General features: G+C 50.1%; 1 protein-coding gene across 3 annotated transcripts in view; it reads right to left on the reverse strand.

Moving 5' to 3' along the window:
• Nucleotides 1-8347: 8347 nt before the first annotated feature.
• Wdtc1 (WD and tetratricopeptide repeats 1) overlaps nucleotides 8348-15801 on the reverse strand; it is a 51521-nt gene continuing 44067 nt past the window's right edge. For all 3 annotated transcript variants that reach the window (XM_036178443.1, XM_036178444.1, XM_036178445.1), the window contains 4 exons: nucleotides 13678-13913; nucleotides 12718-12901; nucleotides 11502-11694; nucleotides 8348-10185 (listed from right to left, as the gene is read on the reverse strand). In XM_036178443.1, the coding sequence (XP_036034336.1) occupies nucleotides 9988-10185; nucleotides 11502-11694; nucleotides 12718-12901; nucleotides 13678-13913 (811 nt within the window). In that variant the 3' untranslated portion in view covers nucleotides 8348-9987. The remainder of the gene's footprint in view (nucleotides 10186-11501; nucleotides 11695-12717; nucleotides 12902-13677; nucleotides 13914-15801) is intronic.

The following is a 15801-nucleotide window of genomic DNA, read 5'->3' on the forward strand; positions in this document are numbered from 1 at the left end:
TCTGACCCCCTCACACAGACATACATGCAGGCAAAACACCAAGGCAAATGAAATAAAAATAAATTAAAAATGTCCGTTGTGTTTTAGTGAAGATAAAAACCAAGGCCTTGGGGGCAGGACGGGGGAGGACAGGGGAACCCATGGCTGATGTGTAAAATTAAAACACATAATAACAACAACAACAACAATAAATAATAATAATAATAATAATAATAATAATAATAATAATAATAATAAACCAGGGTCTTGGGCATGCTAAGAAAATTATTTAAAAATTTTTGATTTATTTTTAAAGATACATTTTATTTTCATGAGTGTTTTACCTATATGTATATCTGGGCACCATGTGCATGCCTGGTACCCTTAGAGGCCAGAAGAGAATGTTGGATCCCCTGGAACTTGAGTTACAGATGGTTCTGAGTACCACGTAGGTGCTGGGAGCCCCCTGCAAGAGTAATTTACCAACTGCTGAGCCATCTCTCCAGTCCCAAGAAAATGACTCAAAGAACTGGTCTAGGAACCAGAGATCAGGATTTAGTCCCGGAATTGCTTCGTCCACTGTGGGGCCTGAGACCAGCCATCCTTTTTCTTTCTTGGAATTCATTGTTCATGCTCATGTAATCTGAACATGGCCAGGCTAGTGGTTCTTACCTCTGGCTTCCCCATAGAAGGAACTGGCTCTAAGTAATGTGTGGATGCCTGGGCTCTACTTTAGACAAACCAGTACAGAAGCTCTGGGTAGGGAACAAGGAAAGTATTGAAAAGATCCTAGGTGGTTCAGATTACAGCCAGGCCTGAGACTCACTGAACAGCTAACTTGTCTCTGAGGTTCTGTATCTACATTTGGGCATAACCTATAAAGAGGGAGGCCATCACAGGCTCTTGGGCTACACCTGCCCACCATGAACACAAACACCTCTATCAGTCACCTCTGCTTTGCTGTGCATTTTCACTGTCTGTACTTATCTGAGCTCCAGGCTCTCAGCAGCAGGGCCAACAAGAACTTTGGATGAGACACAGGAGCAGAACACTTTACAAATGGAACACTGCTGATCCTCTTTAGACTTTTGCCTTTCCCAGAGTCACATAGCTGGAATCATAAAACATTTTGCCTTTAGTGATTTCACTATGCATTTATTCTATGCACATTAAAATATTTTATATGTGTGGTAGTTTGAATGTATTTGGCCCATATAAGCTCATAGGTAGTAGTGGCACTAGTAGGAGGTGTGGCTTTGTTGGAGTTGGTATGACCCTGTTGGAGGAAATGTGTCACTGTGGAGGTGGGATTTGAGGTTTCCTATGCTCAGGATACTGCCCAGTGAGTCAGTCGACTTCATGTTGCCTGCCCATTGAGATGTAGGACTCTCAGCTCCAGCACCACCTCTGCCTACACGCTGCCATGCTCCCCATGATGATGATAATGGACTGAACCTCTGAAAGTTAGCTGCCACCTCAATTAAATGTTTTCTTTGTAAGAGTTGCCATGATTGTGGTGTCTCTTCACAGCAATAAAGACGCCTGATATATATGGGTGTTTTCTCTGCTTGGGTCTGTGTACCATCTGTGAGCTTGGAAATGCCTGAGGCCAGAAGAGAGCATGGGATCCCCTGGGACTGGAGTTGCAGACTGTGAAAGCTGCCCTGTAGGTGCCAGGAGTTAACCTGGCCAGTCTCTTGGAAGAGCAGCCAGTGCTTTTAACCGATGAGCCATCTCTCCAGCCCCAATTGTTTTTTTGTTTTTTCCCCTGAAGTAGGATAGGTACTGTTCATGTTGGCCTTGAACTCTGAGCTCAGGACACCCTGCTTCATTCAGTCTTCTCAGTAGCTGGGACCACAGGAACAAGCCACAGCACACAGCTAGATCCCACTTGTTTTATTTTTGTGGCACACAGAGATCTTCCTGCCTCTGTCTCCTGAGTACTGGGATAAAAGGCTACTATGCCTGGCTTTTTTTCCTTAATATATATTTGTATGTATATGAAAAAATGCCCCCCCTTTTCAGGAACATTCCATTGTATGGTTGTAGTTAATCACGTGACCTTTTGAAGTATATGTTGGTTGATTTGTTTGGACAATCGTGAACAAAACACTTATTAACACACAAATATATGTTTTTACATAGAAGATTTTGTCCCATTTGGGTAAATACCAAGGAGTATGATTGGATTGTGTAGTACACTATACTATTGAGTAGTAGCTGGGTGATGGTGGTTCACATCTTTAATCCCAACACTCGGGAGGCAGAGTCAGGCAGATCTCTGTGAGTTTGAGGCCAGCCTGGTCTACAGAGTGAGTTCTAGGATAGTTAGAGCTACACAGAGAAAGCCTGTCTCAAAAAACAAACAAAAGAACTGGAAACTGTCCTCTGACATGGGTACATTAGGTGTTACGGGATCTTCTAATCCCAGCATGGGAAAGACATTAACCTGGGCCACACAGAGTTCCAAGCCAGCCAAGGCTATGTAGAAAGGCTCTATCTTGGATTATCTGAATATAGTTTTGCATTTTTCCAGCAATGAATAAAGTTCCAGTTGCTCCACATCCTTGTCAACATTTGTTTAAATGATTTTTTTTTTGAAGACAGGGTCTCATTCTATAGCACTGGAACTTCTTATGTAGACCAGACTGCCCTCAAACTCAGAGATCCTTCTGCTTCTGCCTTTTGAATATTGGGATTAACTATCTTTTCACAATGCTTATATAACATGCTCGGTGAAGAATTATTTCAGATCTTTTTGAAGGGTGAGGTGGAGCCTGAGACAGGGTTTCTCTAATATATATAGCTCTGGGTGTCCTGGAACTTTGTAGACTGGGCTGGCTTCAAACTCACAGAGATCTGCCTGCCTCTGCCTCCTGAGTGTTGAGTGTGTGCCACCATGCTTGGCTCTTTAAAAATATTTATATTTATGTGTATGAGTGTCAGCCTGTGTGTATGTGTGCACACTACATTCATGCAGTACCCAAATAGGCCAGGAGAAGGTGTCAGATGCCCAGTAATTAGAGTTGAGATCCACCATGTAGGTGCTGGAAATTGAGCCTGGAAGAACAGGCAGTGCTCTTAACCACTGAGCCTTCTCTCTAGCTCCTGCTTAGGAGGTCTTTCCCACCCCACCTGCCCACCCCGTCCCTTTTGAGGCAAGATCAGCTCAGGCTGGCCTCAAACTCCTGACCTCCCGGCTTTGACTTTCAACTGCTGAATGACAGTTGTGAGCGCACCATCACACCTGGCTCAAAATGACGGAGTTCTCTGGAGCCAGGGGTGAAGGGCTCATGCCGCAGCTTCAGTACCTCAAACTGCCAGGAGTACAAGGCCAGCCTAGGCTGCAGTGTGAAGCCATTTGAAAAAACAGGACAAAACCAGCAAGCTGGACATGGTGACCTATGCCTGTAATCCTAGTGCTTGGGAGCTGAAAGCAAAGGTCAAGGAGTTCAAGGCCAGCCTAAGCACCAAGAGCCGCTATCTCAAAATACAGGAACTGGCCTAAGGAGCTCTGCGGTATTTCACACCCAAGTCCTTTACCTGATGTTTTGGCTGTTTTTCATTCTTGTTTTTGTTTTGTTTTGTTTTGGTTTTTTGAGGCAGGGTTTCTCTGTGTAGCTTTGCACCTTTCCTGGATCTCACTCTATAGACCAGGCTGGCCTCGAACTCGTTTTTTTTTTTTTTTTTTTTATTCTTTTATAGTGTTCTTTGCTGAGCCAAAGTTTTTAATTTGGATGAAGTCTTACCTGTTTTTCCCCACTGATCTTATTTTTGAGGTTGTATCTAAAAACTCATTACAAAACTCAAGGCCACACAGATTTTCTTGTTATTTTCTGTAAAGTTTCACTGTTTTTGACAGTCTGTGTAGCTCGGGCTGATCTCAAACGAGATCCTTTTGCCTCAGCATCATGTGTCTGGCATTACAGGTATAAACCACCATGCCTAGATTTTATGCATATATTGAGGGCTTTTTTTGTTTTGTTTTTTTCGAGATAGTGTTTCTCTGTGTAACAGCCTTGGCTGTCCTGAAACTTGCTTTGTAGACCACGCTGGCCTAGAACTCAGAGATCACTCTGTTTTTGCCCCTGGAGTCTTGGGATTAAAGGTGGATTGGAGAGGTCAGAGGTTAAGAGTGCTTTCTGCTCTTGCAGAAGAGATCCCAGCACTCACGTGGTAACTTACAAGCACCTTTCAGTCCTGTTCCAAGAAATCCAATGCCCTCTTCTGGCCTCCGGGGTCACCTGCGTTCATGTGGTACACACAGATGTATGCAGGTGTGCATACGTACACATACACAAAATATAGCAGCCTTTAGATTTTTCTTTGACATGTGAATGTCCAGTTGTTCTTATGCAAGTGGATTTTAGAAAGTATACTTTCCCCACTGAACCGACTGTTCCTTCACCAAAGACAAGTTGGCTATATTTATGTGGGTCTGTGAATTTCTTTGGTCTGTTAATCCATTTCTTGCCAGTACTGTCCGTCTTTATTACTGTAGTTTTGAGTTCATCTTGCAGTTGGGTTTTATTGCTCCTTCAATTTGGTTCTTCAGTACTGTCTTGACTATTGTGAATCTTTTACTTCTCCATTCATATCTTAGAAGCGTTCTGTTGACAGTCATAAAATAACTTGCTGTCACTTTTAGAAATTATCTGTTGAAGTTATAGATCAAGTCAGAAACAGCTGACACATTAATGTTAAAACTTCCTAACTATAAGCAATAACAACCCATTTAATTTCATATTACCAATTTTGAATTGTTATAACTCTCGTACTGCTAGGCACAGTGGCACACACCTGTAGCCCCAGCACTTGGGAGGCAGAAGCAGTAGATCTTTATGACTGGAGGCCAGCCTGGTCTATGGAGTGAGTTCCAGGTCAGCCAAGGCTACATAGTGAGGGCCTGTCTCAAAACACAAATAACGTGTTTCATATGGGTGTGTGGAGTCACTCTGTACATTTTGTTAGATTTCTAAAAATTTTAATGTATTAATTGTAAGTGTGTGTGCACATGCGTGCGCCAGTGAAAACCGGAAGAGGGCATCAGATTCCTCAGAGCTAGAGTCGGAAAGCTCTGAGCGGCCCAATGAGAAATGCTGGGAACTAGACGCTGTTCTAGAAGAGCAGGAAGGACTCTTAACTGCTGAGTCGCCTCTTCAGCCCCATTCCTAAAGATCTAAAAAAAAATTTAGTAGCCAGGCAGTGGTGGCATCTACCTTTAATTCCAGCAGGTGGAACTCTGAGTTCCAAGGCCAGCCTGGTCTACAGAGGGAGTTCCAGGACAGCCTGGGCTACACAAAGAAACCCTGTTTCAAAAACAAATAAACAATCTTTTTTTTTGGGGGGGGGGGTTGAAGAAGGTACTTTGGGAGTAGTGAAACTACCCCGTATGGCAGCATAATGGTGCATATCTGAAGTTGGCTTCTGTAATCTGTATAGTGCAATAATGTAATCAACACTGGTTCATTCATGGTAACAAATGTGTCACAGTGCTATGGCTTGGATAAGAAATGCCCAGCTAGGGCCTGGTGACATGGCTCAGCATCCAGAGCACTGGAGTTCAATTCCCAGCAACCACATGGTGGCTCACAACCATCTGTAGTGAGATCTGGCGCCCTCTTCTGGCCTGCAGGGACACATGCAGACAGAACACTGCATAACAAATCTTAAAAGAAAAAAAGAAAAGAAATGCCCAGCTAGGTGGCACTACTGATAGGTGTCTGGGTCTTGAGGGTGCTAAATTCATCAATAGTTAATCCATCAATTGTGGGGTATTAAGGGATGAAGCCTGATTGGAGGAGAGAGGTCACTGGGTGTTTTCCTTTTTATCGCTCTGGTTACTATGCGATGGGCAACTTCCCTCTGCTCCTTAGCCCACATTTTTGCTTTTCGCAGGCTGAAAGGAAGTGGGACCAGCTGTCCATCACCCAAAGCCTGTGAAACCATGAAGCAAAAGAAATGTTTTTTCCCTGCTGTTTGTTTTTCTTGGGCAATTCTTTCACAGCAGCCAAAGTGACCAATATATAGACTAGTGCAGGGGTCAGTGACAGGGACACACTGTGCTCAGTTTCCTTCTCAGTGGTGTAGACCAGAGGTTGGTGTTGGCTGTCTTCCTCTGGTACTCTCCTGTTTTGAGGCAGGGTCTTTGTATTAAACCTGAAGCCTACGAATTCAACTCGACTATCCAATCAGCAAACCCTCCGGGTCTGCCTGCCTGTCACCCCAGAAGGACTACAGCTGCATGCCACATTTGGGTCCTTCTACCTTATACTAAGTCATCCCCCAGCCCCTCAACTTTCTGCAAGCCTAAAACTACTCTATTGGGGGAAAGGGGTACCAATGCCAAATAAAAGGGAGTTCCTGGTAAAATTCTTAAAATTTCTTCCTCACTGAGCCTGCTGGCCTTTAACCCCAGCACTCAGGAGGCAGAAGCAGGTGGATCTGTGGTGTTTGAGACCAGTTTGGCCTAAATTGTGAGTCCTAGGACAGCCAGTGCTACAGTGAGACCCTGTCTCAAAAAACCACAATGTGTCTCACTTATTTTTTGATTACTTATTTCTATTTCGTGTGTGCAGTGCCCATGAGGCCAGAAGAGAATGTTGGATCTCCTGGAACCGGAGTTAGAGATGGTTGATGTGTGTGCTGGGTACAGAGGCCGGGTCCTCTGCAGAATCAAGTGCTTATACAACCACTGAACACTTCTCCCATCATCTTGGTAAATTCTAATGGCTCCTCTTTGTCTATAGGACCAAGCCTGTAGTCTCTCATTGAGGACATGGAATACTCCGGTTAACCCCTCCTGTTTACCATCTACAATCTGGGTCCCCAGAGAAACACACCACTGCATTACTTCCTTTCCCTGGGACACTGTACCTCTCTCAAATGGTCTGGAAATATCGAGGCTTCTGGAGACTTAATTTGGGAACACAGGGTCTTTGTCTGGTCTGTCTCCTGACCTGATGAGATACAGCTTGGTTCTTCCCCCAGCTACAAAGAGAAGATTCTCAAGATTCACAGTGGAACTGTTCCCCTGGCACGAAGAGCTCCTAAACTGTACCAAGGGACCTTATGGGGTCCTGGCAAGGTGTCGACAGCAAACAGGAGTATTTTAAATTTGAGAGCTACTAACAACTATGGGTCACGGAGAAAGTGACCAGCTTGAGGTAGTCTTCAGTCTCATTTTGAGACTGCATTGCACTGCTTTTGACTACATCATATCAAGAAGTCGGGTTTTAGCTGGGTGTAGCAAGATACACTTTTAATCCTGGCACTAGGGAGGCAGGCAGATCTCTACCAGGACAGCCAGGGCTACATAGCAGATCAGCTCTGTTTAAAAAAACGAACAAAAACAAAGTTGTTTTTTTAGCAGTCACTGTGATAAAAAGCAAATCAAAGTGGAACTAAGTGGTGGTGTTTGCTTTGAATAAAAGTTTGAGAAGTTGTGTAGCACCCAAGTACCTGGATGCCATCCGTAACTGGCTATTTAAGAAAAAACTAGGGCTAGGGGTGTAGCTGGACAGTGCTTGCCCAGCATGCCCAATGCCCTGGGTTCATCCCTAGTATGCAATAAACTACTCAGACTAGCTGGATGTGGTGTTGTACACTGTGATCCCAGCGCTCAGGGGTTGGAGGCAGGAGGATTGTAAGTTCAAGGTCATCCTTGCCTACATAGTGAACTCAAGGCCAGCCTGGGCTAGAGATCCTGTCTCAAGTGTCTCCTAATTTATGTGTATTATTTTTAAAAATATAACTAATTTGCTAGGACATAAAAACTCCTATGTGATTTGACTTACATACTTAATACATTGAACTCAACCATTTTTTGCTTTGGGGGGGGCTCCATGAAAAATTACTGTGATGATGATGCTATAAGCTGAGAAATTCTGGTATCTTCTGGTTTAAATCACCAAATCTGGGGGGAAGGGGAGAACCTGTGGATTCTAAAATCCATTTAGTAGGCTACAATTAGAATTCTTTTCTGTAGAAAGACAGAAAAGGACACAGAACACACGGCATGTGGCAAGGGCAACACTACTGTGTTGTAACACACACACAAGAAACATGTGCCTTCTGGGTCCTAGAGTGGAATCTGTATTTCTGACTTAGGTTCTAGTTGAAGGAATCTGGAGAACTACTAAGACCTGAAGTCCCTCATTTCACAGGGAGAAAGCCAGTGAGGAAAAGCTGATTATTGCCAAGTCACAGGCACCAGCTCGGGGCTGAGAGGCTGCTGTTCACGATGACTCTCACAGGGCAGGATTCACTATGCAGAGGTGAGGCTGCTCCAGGTCGGAGAGCTGGGGGGGCTGGGGGGGGAGGGACCTCAAGACCCATTTGTCACCCAACACATGCCACCAGCCACAACTAGAACAAAATGGTTTTAATCAGTTGTGTCGGTCACCCCCACTCTCCTGGGAGCAGAACAACAAAAAGGCCGGGCTCCTGCCCCAGAGGACAGTAAGGCTGTGTGTCTCCACACTGCAGGGCCCAGGCCAGGCAGCTGGTGGGAGACAGGAGGCCTGGAGGGAAGAGATGGCAGGTGGCTTAAACACAGGAAAGCAAAGGGACCCTGGCCAGTTCTTGTGCCCCAAGGCCTAGCCCAGCACGCCCTCTCCCTCCCTGGCTTGAGAAAGGGCATGAGGAAGAGACAGGGGAGCAAGTCCCAGCAGCAGCAGGAGCAGCTGTCCCTCACCAATAAATACACTCCATTACCAAGCTACAAGAGAGGGGTGGGCAGGAAGGGGGAGAAGCTGCCACCTGTGTCGCTGAGATTAAAGCAATGAGATGGTGCCAGACCCCCACCACTAGCCTCACCCCCTAGTCTTCTGAAAACTGTGAAAAGCTTTTAACATGGCTCTCCTGTCTCCAGGCTGCTCAGAAGCTTGACTGAGAGGAGGCACCTGGCAGAGACAGGGGGGAGGGAGGGAGAGAGGAAGGGAGGAGGGAGAGAGGGAGGCTGCTTCTCCTCAGAGGCTGCAGCTGGAGGGCTGCAGCCCAGAGGAAGCACACAGGGCCGGGGTTGGCTGGGATGAACCAACTCCCACCTAGAGCAGGAGCCAAGGGGGCAGAGGCAGACTTGGTGGTGGAGTGGCTGCGTGTCCAGTGTGGAGCCTGGGCCGCTGAGGAGGGCCTTTCCTCCCTCCCCCCAGAGCAGCAGGGGACAGAGAAAAGCCATCACTTCTTTGGTCTTTGTGGCGGCTCAGCACATGGGTGGGAAGGAGGGCAGAGAGGGTGAGAAGGGTCCTCAGGAAGCGCCACCTCAGCAGAGTAGGCCTGGCTGGGAGCTCTGGCAGAAAGGTCACAGTGAGGCCAAGGAGCGCCCCAGGAGAGTGGCCATGGCGCAGAAGTCCTTGCATGGGCAGGTGGGTGGGGGTGAGGTGCCCCACCTCCTGCCACATCATAGGAAAAGGCAAAGCCCCCAGAAACAGCCTAGAACAGGCCCAGGAGGGGTGAGGAAGCTCCTCTGCCACCAGGGCAGGTGGCCTGACCCTGCCACTCCAGGGCTCCCATCTTTCCTATGCTTCCCCCCTAACACTGGTGGCTGTGAAGGGACCTTCCAGAAAGACCACAGGGGAACTAGCCCTGCGGATGGGGAGCAAGTGTGGCAGAGGGCCAAGGCGAGCCTCGGCGCTGCGGGGCGGCGGGGGCTCCTCTCCCTTTCTGCTCCAACTGAAGGGCAGGGCAGTCCTTGAAGATGCTTCAGCTCTGCCTCCCCACTGGAGGTGGAGGGGGCTTTGAGAAGGGCCAGAGCCTCCCAGAGACACAGAAGCAGGAGGTGAGGGCGTCTGGAGGGGCTTCCCCTCCTGCTTTTCTGCTCAGGGCTGAGGACAGTCAAGGGGCAATCAGCCCAAGAGTCTGAAAGCCAGCAAGTTGCAGCAATCCCCACCCACAATGCCAAACTAACAAAAAAACCAGGGAAATGAAAAATGGGGGGGGGGGGGGAGACAAAGCAAACAGAAGCCAACCCCTCATCTCCTGCACGGCTGGGGCTGGGGCTAGGAGCATCTAGCTGGGCCGGCACTGCACCTGGCCCTCTGAGCTGTCCTCATCATCAGAGGCCCCAGCACCCCCACTGCTCAGGCCTGTGATCCGGTAGCCCATGTCCAGCAGCATCGCCTCCAAAGGATTGGCATTCATGCGCCGCTGGTTGGCCTGAGAGGCACCCTCCATATCCTCCACCACTCGGCCTGTGAGATCTTCACTCTGTCAAGGAAAGAGTACAGTGGGCTCAGGCAGGAGGGCCAGCAGGACACGAACGAGGGAGGAGCGTGGACTGCGGCGTATGCATGCACAGGGCTGGGGAGGGAAACACACGTACTGGGATATATAAGAAGAAATACCCACTTCAGAATATGTAAAAGAGGGGCTGGAGAGATGGCTCAGTGGTTAAGAGCACTGGCTGCTCTTCCAGAGGACCCAGGTTCGATCCCCAGCACCCACATGGCAGCTCACAACTGTCTGTAACTCCAATATCTGACACCCTCACACAGGCAAAATAGCAATATACATAAAATAAAAATAAATAAATATTTTTTAAAAAGAATCTGTAAAAGAGATCACACTAGTTTATCTATGGGGCATACAAGGTAAAACACATTGGGAGGGGATGCTTCCCATCACGATATTATGTGTATATAGAGAGCACATGGGTGGGTCGGGGACCAGATGCAGCCCCTACCCCTAACAGCCCTTCCTTTATCTTTTTTTTTTTTTGTTTGGTTTTGTTTTTTGTTTTTTGGAGACAGGGTTTCTCTGTGTAGCTTTGCGCCCTTCCCTCACTCTGTAGACCAGGCTGGCCTCCAACTCACAGAGGTCCACCTGCCTCTGCCTCCCGAGTGCTGGGATTAAAAGCGTGCGCCACCACCGCCCGGCTCCTTTATCTTTTCTCTGTCAAGGAAGGCTCCTATGGGGTCCCTTCTACAAAAGTCAAAACAAGTCAGTTCTGGATTCAGATCTACTTTGTGAACTTTGTCTGCCAGCTGCCTCTGGAAGGCTCACCTGCCTACTGGCACTGAGAGCAGAGGAGGCCACACTGACCTAAGTGTTCTGTGGGCAAGGCTGCACAGACCTCACAGCATACTCTGGAGTTGCATCACCCCCATGGTTGAGCCAAAGCGTAGACCTCAAACTTAAGGTAGTCAGATTCCAAAGTCTATGGACAGTTCTGGGACTCGAGGAGTCAGCCTTAAAACAGCTTCTGGGCAGATACGTCACAGAAGCCTAGGAAGGGAAAGGCCTCTGGGGTGCTTGAGGCATTCCCATGAGAGGCTGGGTCTAGCTGTCTTTCTTCTTGCACACCTGTTCTTGGTGGGTGGGCATTTCACCTTCATGGCTAGCTCAGGGGTATGCAAATGCCAATCTCACCCCAGAAGTGCCTGCTGCATTAGGGCTCCCCGTTTCCCAGTAGCTTTAGCCTGTATGGCCTACTTACTTCCCCAGCACTGAGGCTCGGCCTGAGGCCCTGAACACAGTCCCCACTCCTTGTTGTCTGCCTTTGGCTACCTGGCCTGTGTCCTCACCTCGGGCCGTGGGTTCCACAGTCGCACAACCGGGTCAATGCCACTAGTGGCCAGGAAGCAGTAGCTGGGGTGTGGCTGCAAGCAGTTGACAATGGACTCGTCCCCCTGGAGCACTCGGACTAGGTTGGTGGTCTCCTTTTCCCAGACGAAGAAGGAGCCATCGTCAGAGCCACTGACGATGTATTGAGCGTTGCTGGCAGGGGACAAAGGGCAGGGAGGTCAGATGGGAGACTGCCCTAAAGTCTCAAGTAAAGGCTTGAGGGAAAAGGCCAAGCTGGGGACTCAGTCCCCCACACTCAGGGAGCTGCCCTTGACTCAGAACTCTACTATGCAAACTGGCTTGCTCCTCCCATACTGTAGGAACTAGTCATTACTGTGTTAAAACCCAACATCAGTCAGGCAGTGGTGGTGCACACCTTTAATCCCAGCACTCAGGAGGCAGATCTCTGTGAGTTTGAGGACGGCCTGGTCTACAAAGAGTTCCAGGACAACCAGGGCTACACAGAGAAACCCTGTCTCAAAAAACAAACAAACCAACCAAACCAAAACAAAAAATAACCCAACACCTGTGACTTTCTGGGTACCTCCAAGATAGTACCTCAGTATCCCCAAGGTACAATGACACCTCCTTGGTGTAGGACCAACTCTTGTATCTCTTAGTTCTCTAAGAACACTCATCCAGCTAAGTCTTCCCTCGGCAATCCAAGACTTTCTGGGTCCAGCTATCAAATCCAACAGAACATCCACAACACAGGCCCTCACGCCCTGTTGACATTTAGAGGAGATCTTGGTGGAGCCTCTCTTGCTCTATGTCCATGTGGCTTACCTACCCCAAGGGTAGGAACAAAGAAAGGATGGGGCTCAGGTGCGAGTGTCTGAGAATACCTAGGGCCTGGTCCCGAGCACAATGGTCTGAGGTACACAGCCTCTCCCTTCAGCAGCAGAGAAGGCTCTCGGTGTCCAGATAAAGCAAGCAAGCTCTAGGATACTAGACAGAGTGGGAAGGGCGGAGGAGACCGGGTGCTGCACCGGCCAGTCTGTGACGACTCTGGGCTGTGGCCGGTTTCACTGAGGAGGCAAACACTAGCAGAGGTACCTAAGGGGACAGGGCAGAGCCAGGCAGAGGGCCACACCCCACCACTCCTGCCGACAGCTGTGACGGACAGCACCCTCTCCTGTCGGGGCCTCAGCACCCTCTCCTGTCGGGGCCTCAGACCTGCCGAAGAAGTTGGCCTCCTTGATGTCCGTCGTGGTGTTGCAGTGGCCGCAGTAGCGGAACTGGTAGTCGTAGCTCCGTTCCCGCAGCACCACTTCGTCTTCCGAGATGGAGTCCTTGCGACTGGTGCTTCGAAGGCGAACTGGACCGCCGCCGCCGCCGCCGCCAGCCGCCTTCTTCTCCTCTGGGGCAGAGATGGAGGAGAGGGGAGAGGCTTCTCTCAGTCCCTCACCGTTGCCTCTAGCTCTGTGCCGTCTGCAGCCCAGTACTAGCAGTGTGAGGCTGTCCTCCTCCACCCTCACTCTGGCTATAAGGCTGCAGGGATCTGTCTAAGCCTGCGCAGCATTCACTGAACGAACAAATCCCACAAATCCCGTGCTGGTGATCTGCCCCCAGGGAGCCCGCTTTCCATGTGTGCAGCCCACATGACCAAGACCCAGCTCCCCCTACACCTCTAGCAAGAGTTAGTGGGCAGGCTTTGGGTGCCCTCTGCAGAGGCCACTGGTCTGGAGGCTGTGCTCCACCCATGGCCACACAGTTCCAGCTGGTGGAGCTGAGCTGGGAACTATGGCGTCTCCACCGCCCTTGCCGCCATGTCTGCCACACTGGCACAGACTGGAACAAAGGCACAAGCAGCACCGCTCTCTCAGCCAGTGAGCTGCCAAGGCCCCGTCTGGAACAGGTGGGAAGGGCCAGCTGGAGCCCACACAGCCTGCCTGGGCTCAGATGACTTCTGTACTGGTGTCCTGAATGCTCTCTACCCTAACAGAGGCTTTCAATGGGAGGTACTGGCCACCCCACCCTTCAGGCGTGGGAACTAAAGTTTCAGGGGTCAACAGACTGTCGTAGGCCACGGGGTTTCTGAATCTGCATCTGAAGCCATCACAGAACCATGCCCTTTCCAGATCATGTAGCCCAGGATAGGGAACCCACAGCAACCTCTCCTCGGCACTCACTCACCACCATCATTTTTGGAGAAGAGGGCAGCTGTGATGTCTCGACCCAATGCATCACAAGCACTGCTGTGGGCCTGTTCTGGGAACTTCCCTTTGAAGTCATCCAGGCACTCCAGAGCCTCAGCCACATACTTCAGTTCAAAGAGGCATCGGGCCAGACGGAAGTGTGCCTTCAGGTGGCAAGGGTTCAAGGAGATGGCCTTGAGGCAGTCTCGGAGAGCATCATAGTGGTCACCATCCCTGAGAAGGTAGAGGAATACAGCTTGGTGGTGGGGCCACGGTGTAAACCCAGGTTCCCACTCAGTCTCCTCTAACAGACTTCAGGGTAAGGAGACATGGAAATGAGGCCTTAGCTTAGTCCAGTACTCCCTCCTCCCTGGGAGATGGGGCAAGCTAAGGAGCAAGCCAGGAACGCTGAGGTTTGAGACAGTAAAAAGCAGTGTCAGGCTGCCCTCTGTCGGCCACAGAGGAACTGTGCATGGCTCACCTCAGGCACCCGCAGCTCTGCAGCAGAAGGCCTGGCATCTTGCCCACCTCAGACTCCCCAAGCCCTCCTTCTCTTCTCCTTCATCCACCTCCTCAAATCCCCCTGCTGGCCTTCAAAGCTATGTCCAAGGCAGGGGGCCCTCAAGGACAGTTCTGTGGTCTGGGGGCTCAGGGTCTGACCAGCAGGCAGCATGCCCTCAGCCAGACCCCCCTCTGTCCTGGCTGACTGATCTGCAGCAGCTGTGGCCTCCACCTCCTGGGGCTGGAGGATGGGGCCTGTCTGGCAAAGTCAGCTCTCTGGAAGCTGATGGTGAGAGGCTGTGCACGCCAGGAGCTCCAAATCCTCTTCACTCATTTCTCCAATAGCAAAGTATGGAGAAAGGGAAGTGGAGACGTATTTTATTGGGGAGGGGGAAAGGGAGAGGCCCTCATTTTCCTGCGCTGAGCCTCCCCTGCTGCCAGATCTTTGCCTCTCATCTGTAGAGCCAAGCAGCCACGAGGGCCATTTTCCCCTTTAGAAACCTGTATTTGTCCGTTTTTTTCAGTGTGAGGGACTGAAGCCTCCCCACTCCTCCACTCCTTCCTGCTAGGCTGGGGTGGGTCTATCATAAAGCCAATGGGGCCTCCACCAAGGAAGGGTACAGGTCACAATGTTCCTGTATGGCCAAAGTCAGTCTGTCCCAGAAGATGCCTCCTGACCCTCCTCTGGCCAGGGAGTCAGAAGGAACAGCCAGCCCTTGGAGGAGCCACTGGACTAGGAACCAGGAGCTAAGCAATGTGGAGCAGTCAGGAAACAGCTGCTCTGATGGTGTGTGCTGCGTCAGAGTGAGTGGGTATGACGAAGGGGCAGGCAGGCGCTGTTAGGAAATGCAATTACTGCCTGCAAGGTGTTCCTTCGGAGCTCCTAGCAAGAGCTAGACCAGAGACCAGCCAGGAGCCAGAGGGTGGTCTGTTTCCAGGAGCAGATGGTAGCCCTGGGGAGACTGGCCTGGGACAGAATGTGACATTCTTGGGGTCACTGGCAGGCATGTGGGGATGGAAAAAAAAAGAGCAGGCTGGCCCCAGGGCTCCCCCATCCTCGGTGCACTGGCAGATCAGTCTCCCTGAAAAGACAGCCCTCTGCACATCACTGCTCGAATCTCTCCAGTAGCTGCCCGTCACACACTGAATCAAGGCCAAACGCCACCCTCTGCATTCCAAACCCTTCCCAGGCTAGCCCCAGGCTACCTTACAGACTCATCCCCTGCCAGTCCTTTCCAGAACCCTGTGCTCCAGCCAAATGGATTTGCTGTTCTGAAGCAGGCTCTTCAGTCAGTCCCCCGCCCCCACGCCTTTGTTCCCACCATTTCATCTCCCTGCGATGTCCTTCCCCACAGTCCTCGCCTCCCCCTCATCTCCTCGTGTGAGCTGCCCACACTTCGAGCCCATTCAGACACCACATCGTTCTGAGCCTTCCCTGGTCCTGAGCTGAGGTGACTCAACTCTTCCTGATGCCCACAGCACTTCACCAGACCTGCTGCCTCCTGCATCTGTCACAGCTTTCATGCTGAACTATGTCACAGACTTTATGTTTGCCCAGCAGCTGGCCACTCCAGGGCACAGGGACTCAGGGGGACAGAACTCTGTCTCCCCAGTACCTAGC

The sequence above is a fragment of the Onychomys torridus genome, chromosome 2, assembly GCF_903995425.1.
Source record: "Onychomys torridus chromosome 2, mOncTor1.1, whole genome shotgun sequence".
Taxonomy (NCBI): domain Eukaryota; kingdom Metazoa; phylum Chordata; class Mammalia; order Rodentia; family Cricetidae; genus Onychomys; species Onychomys torridus.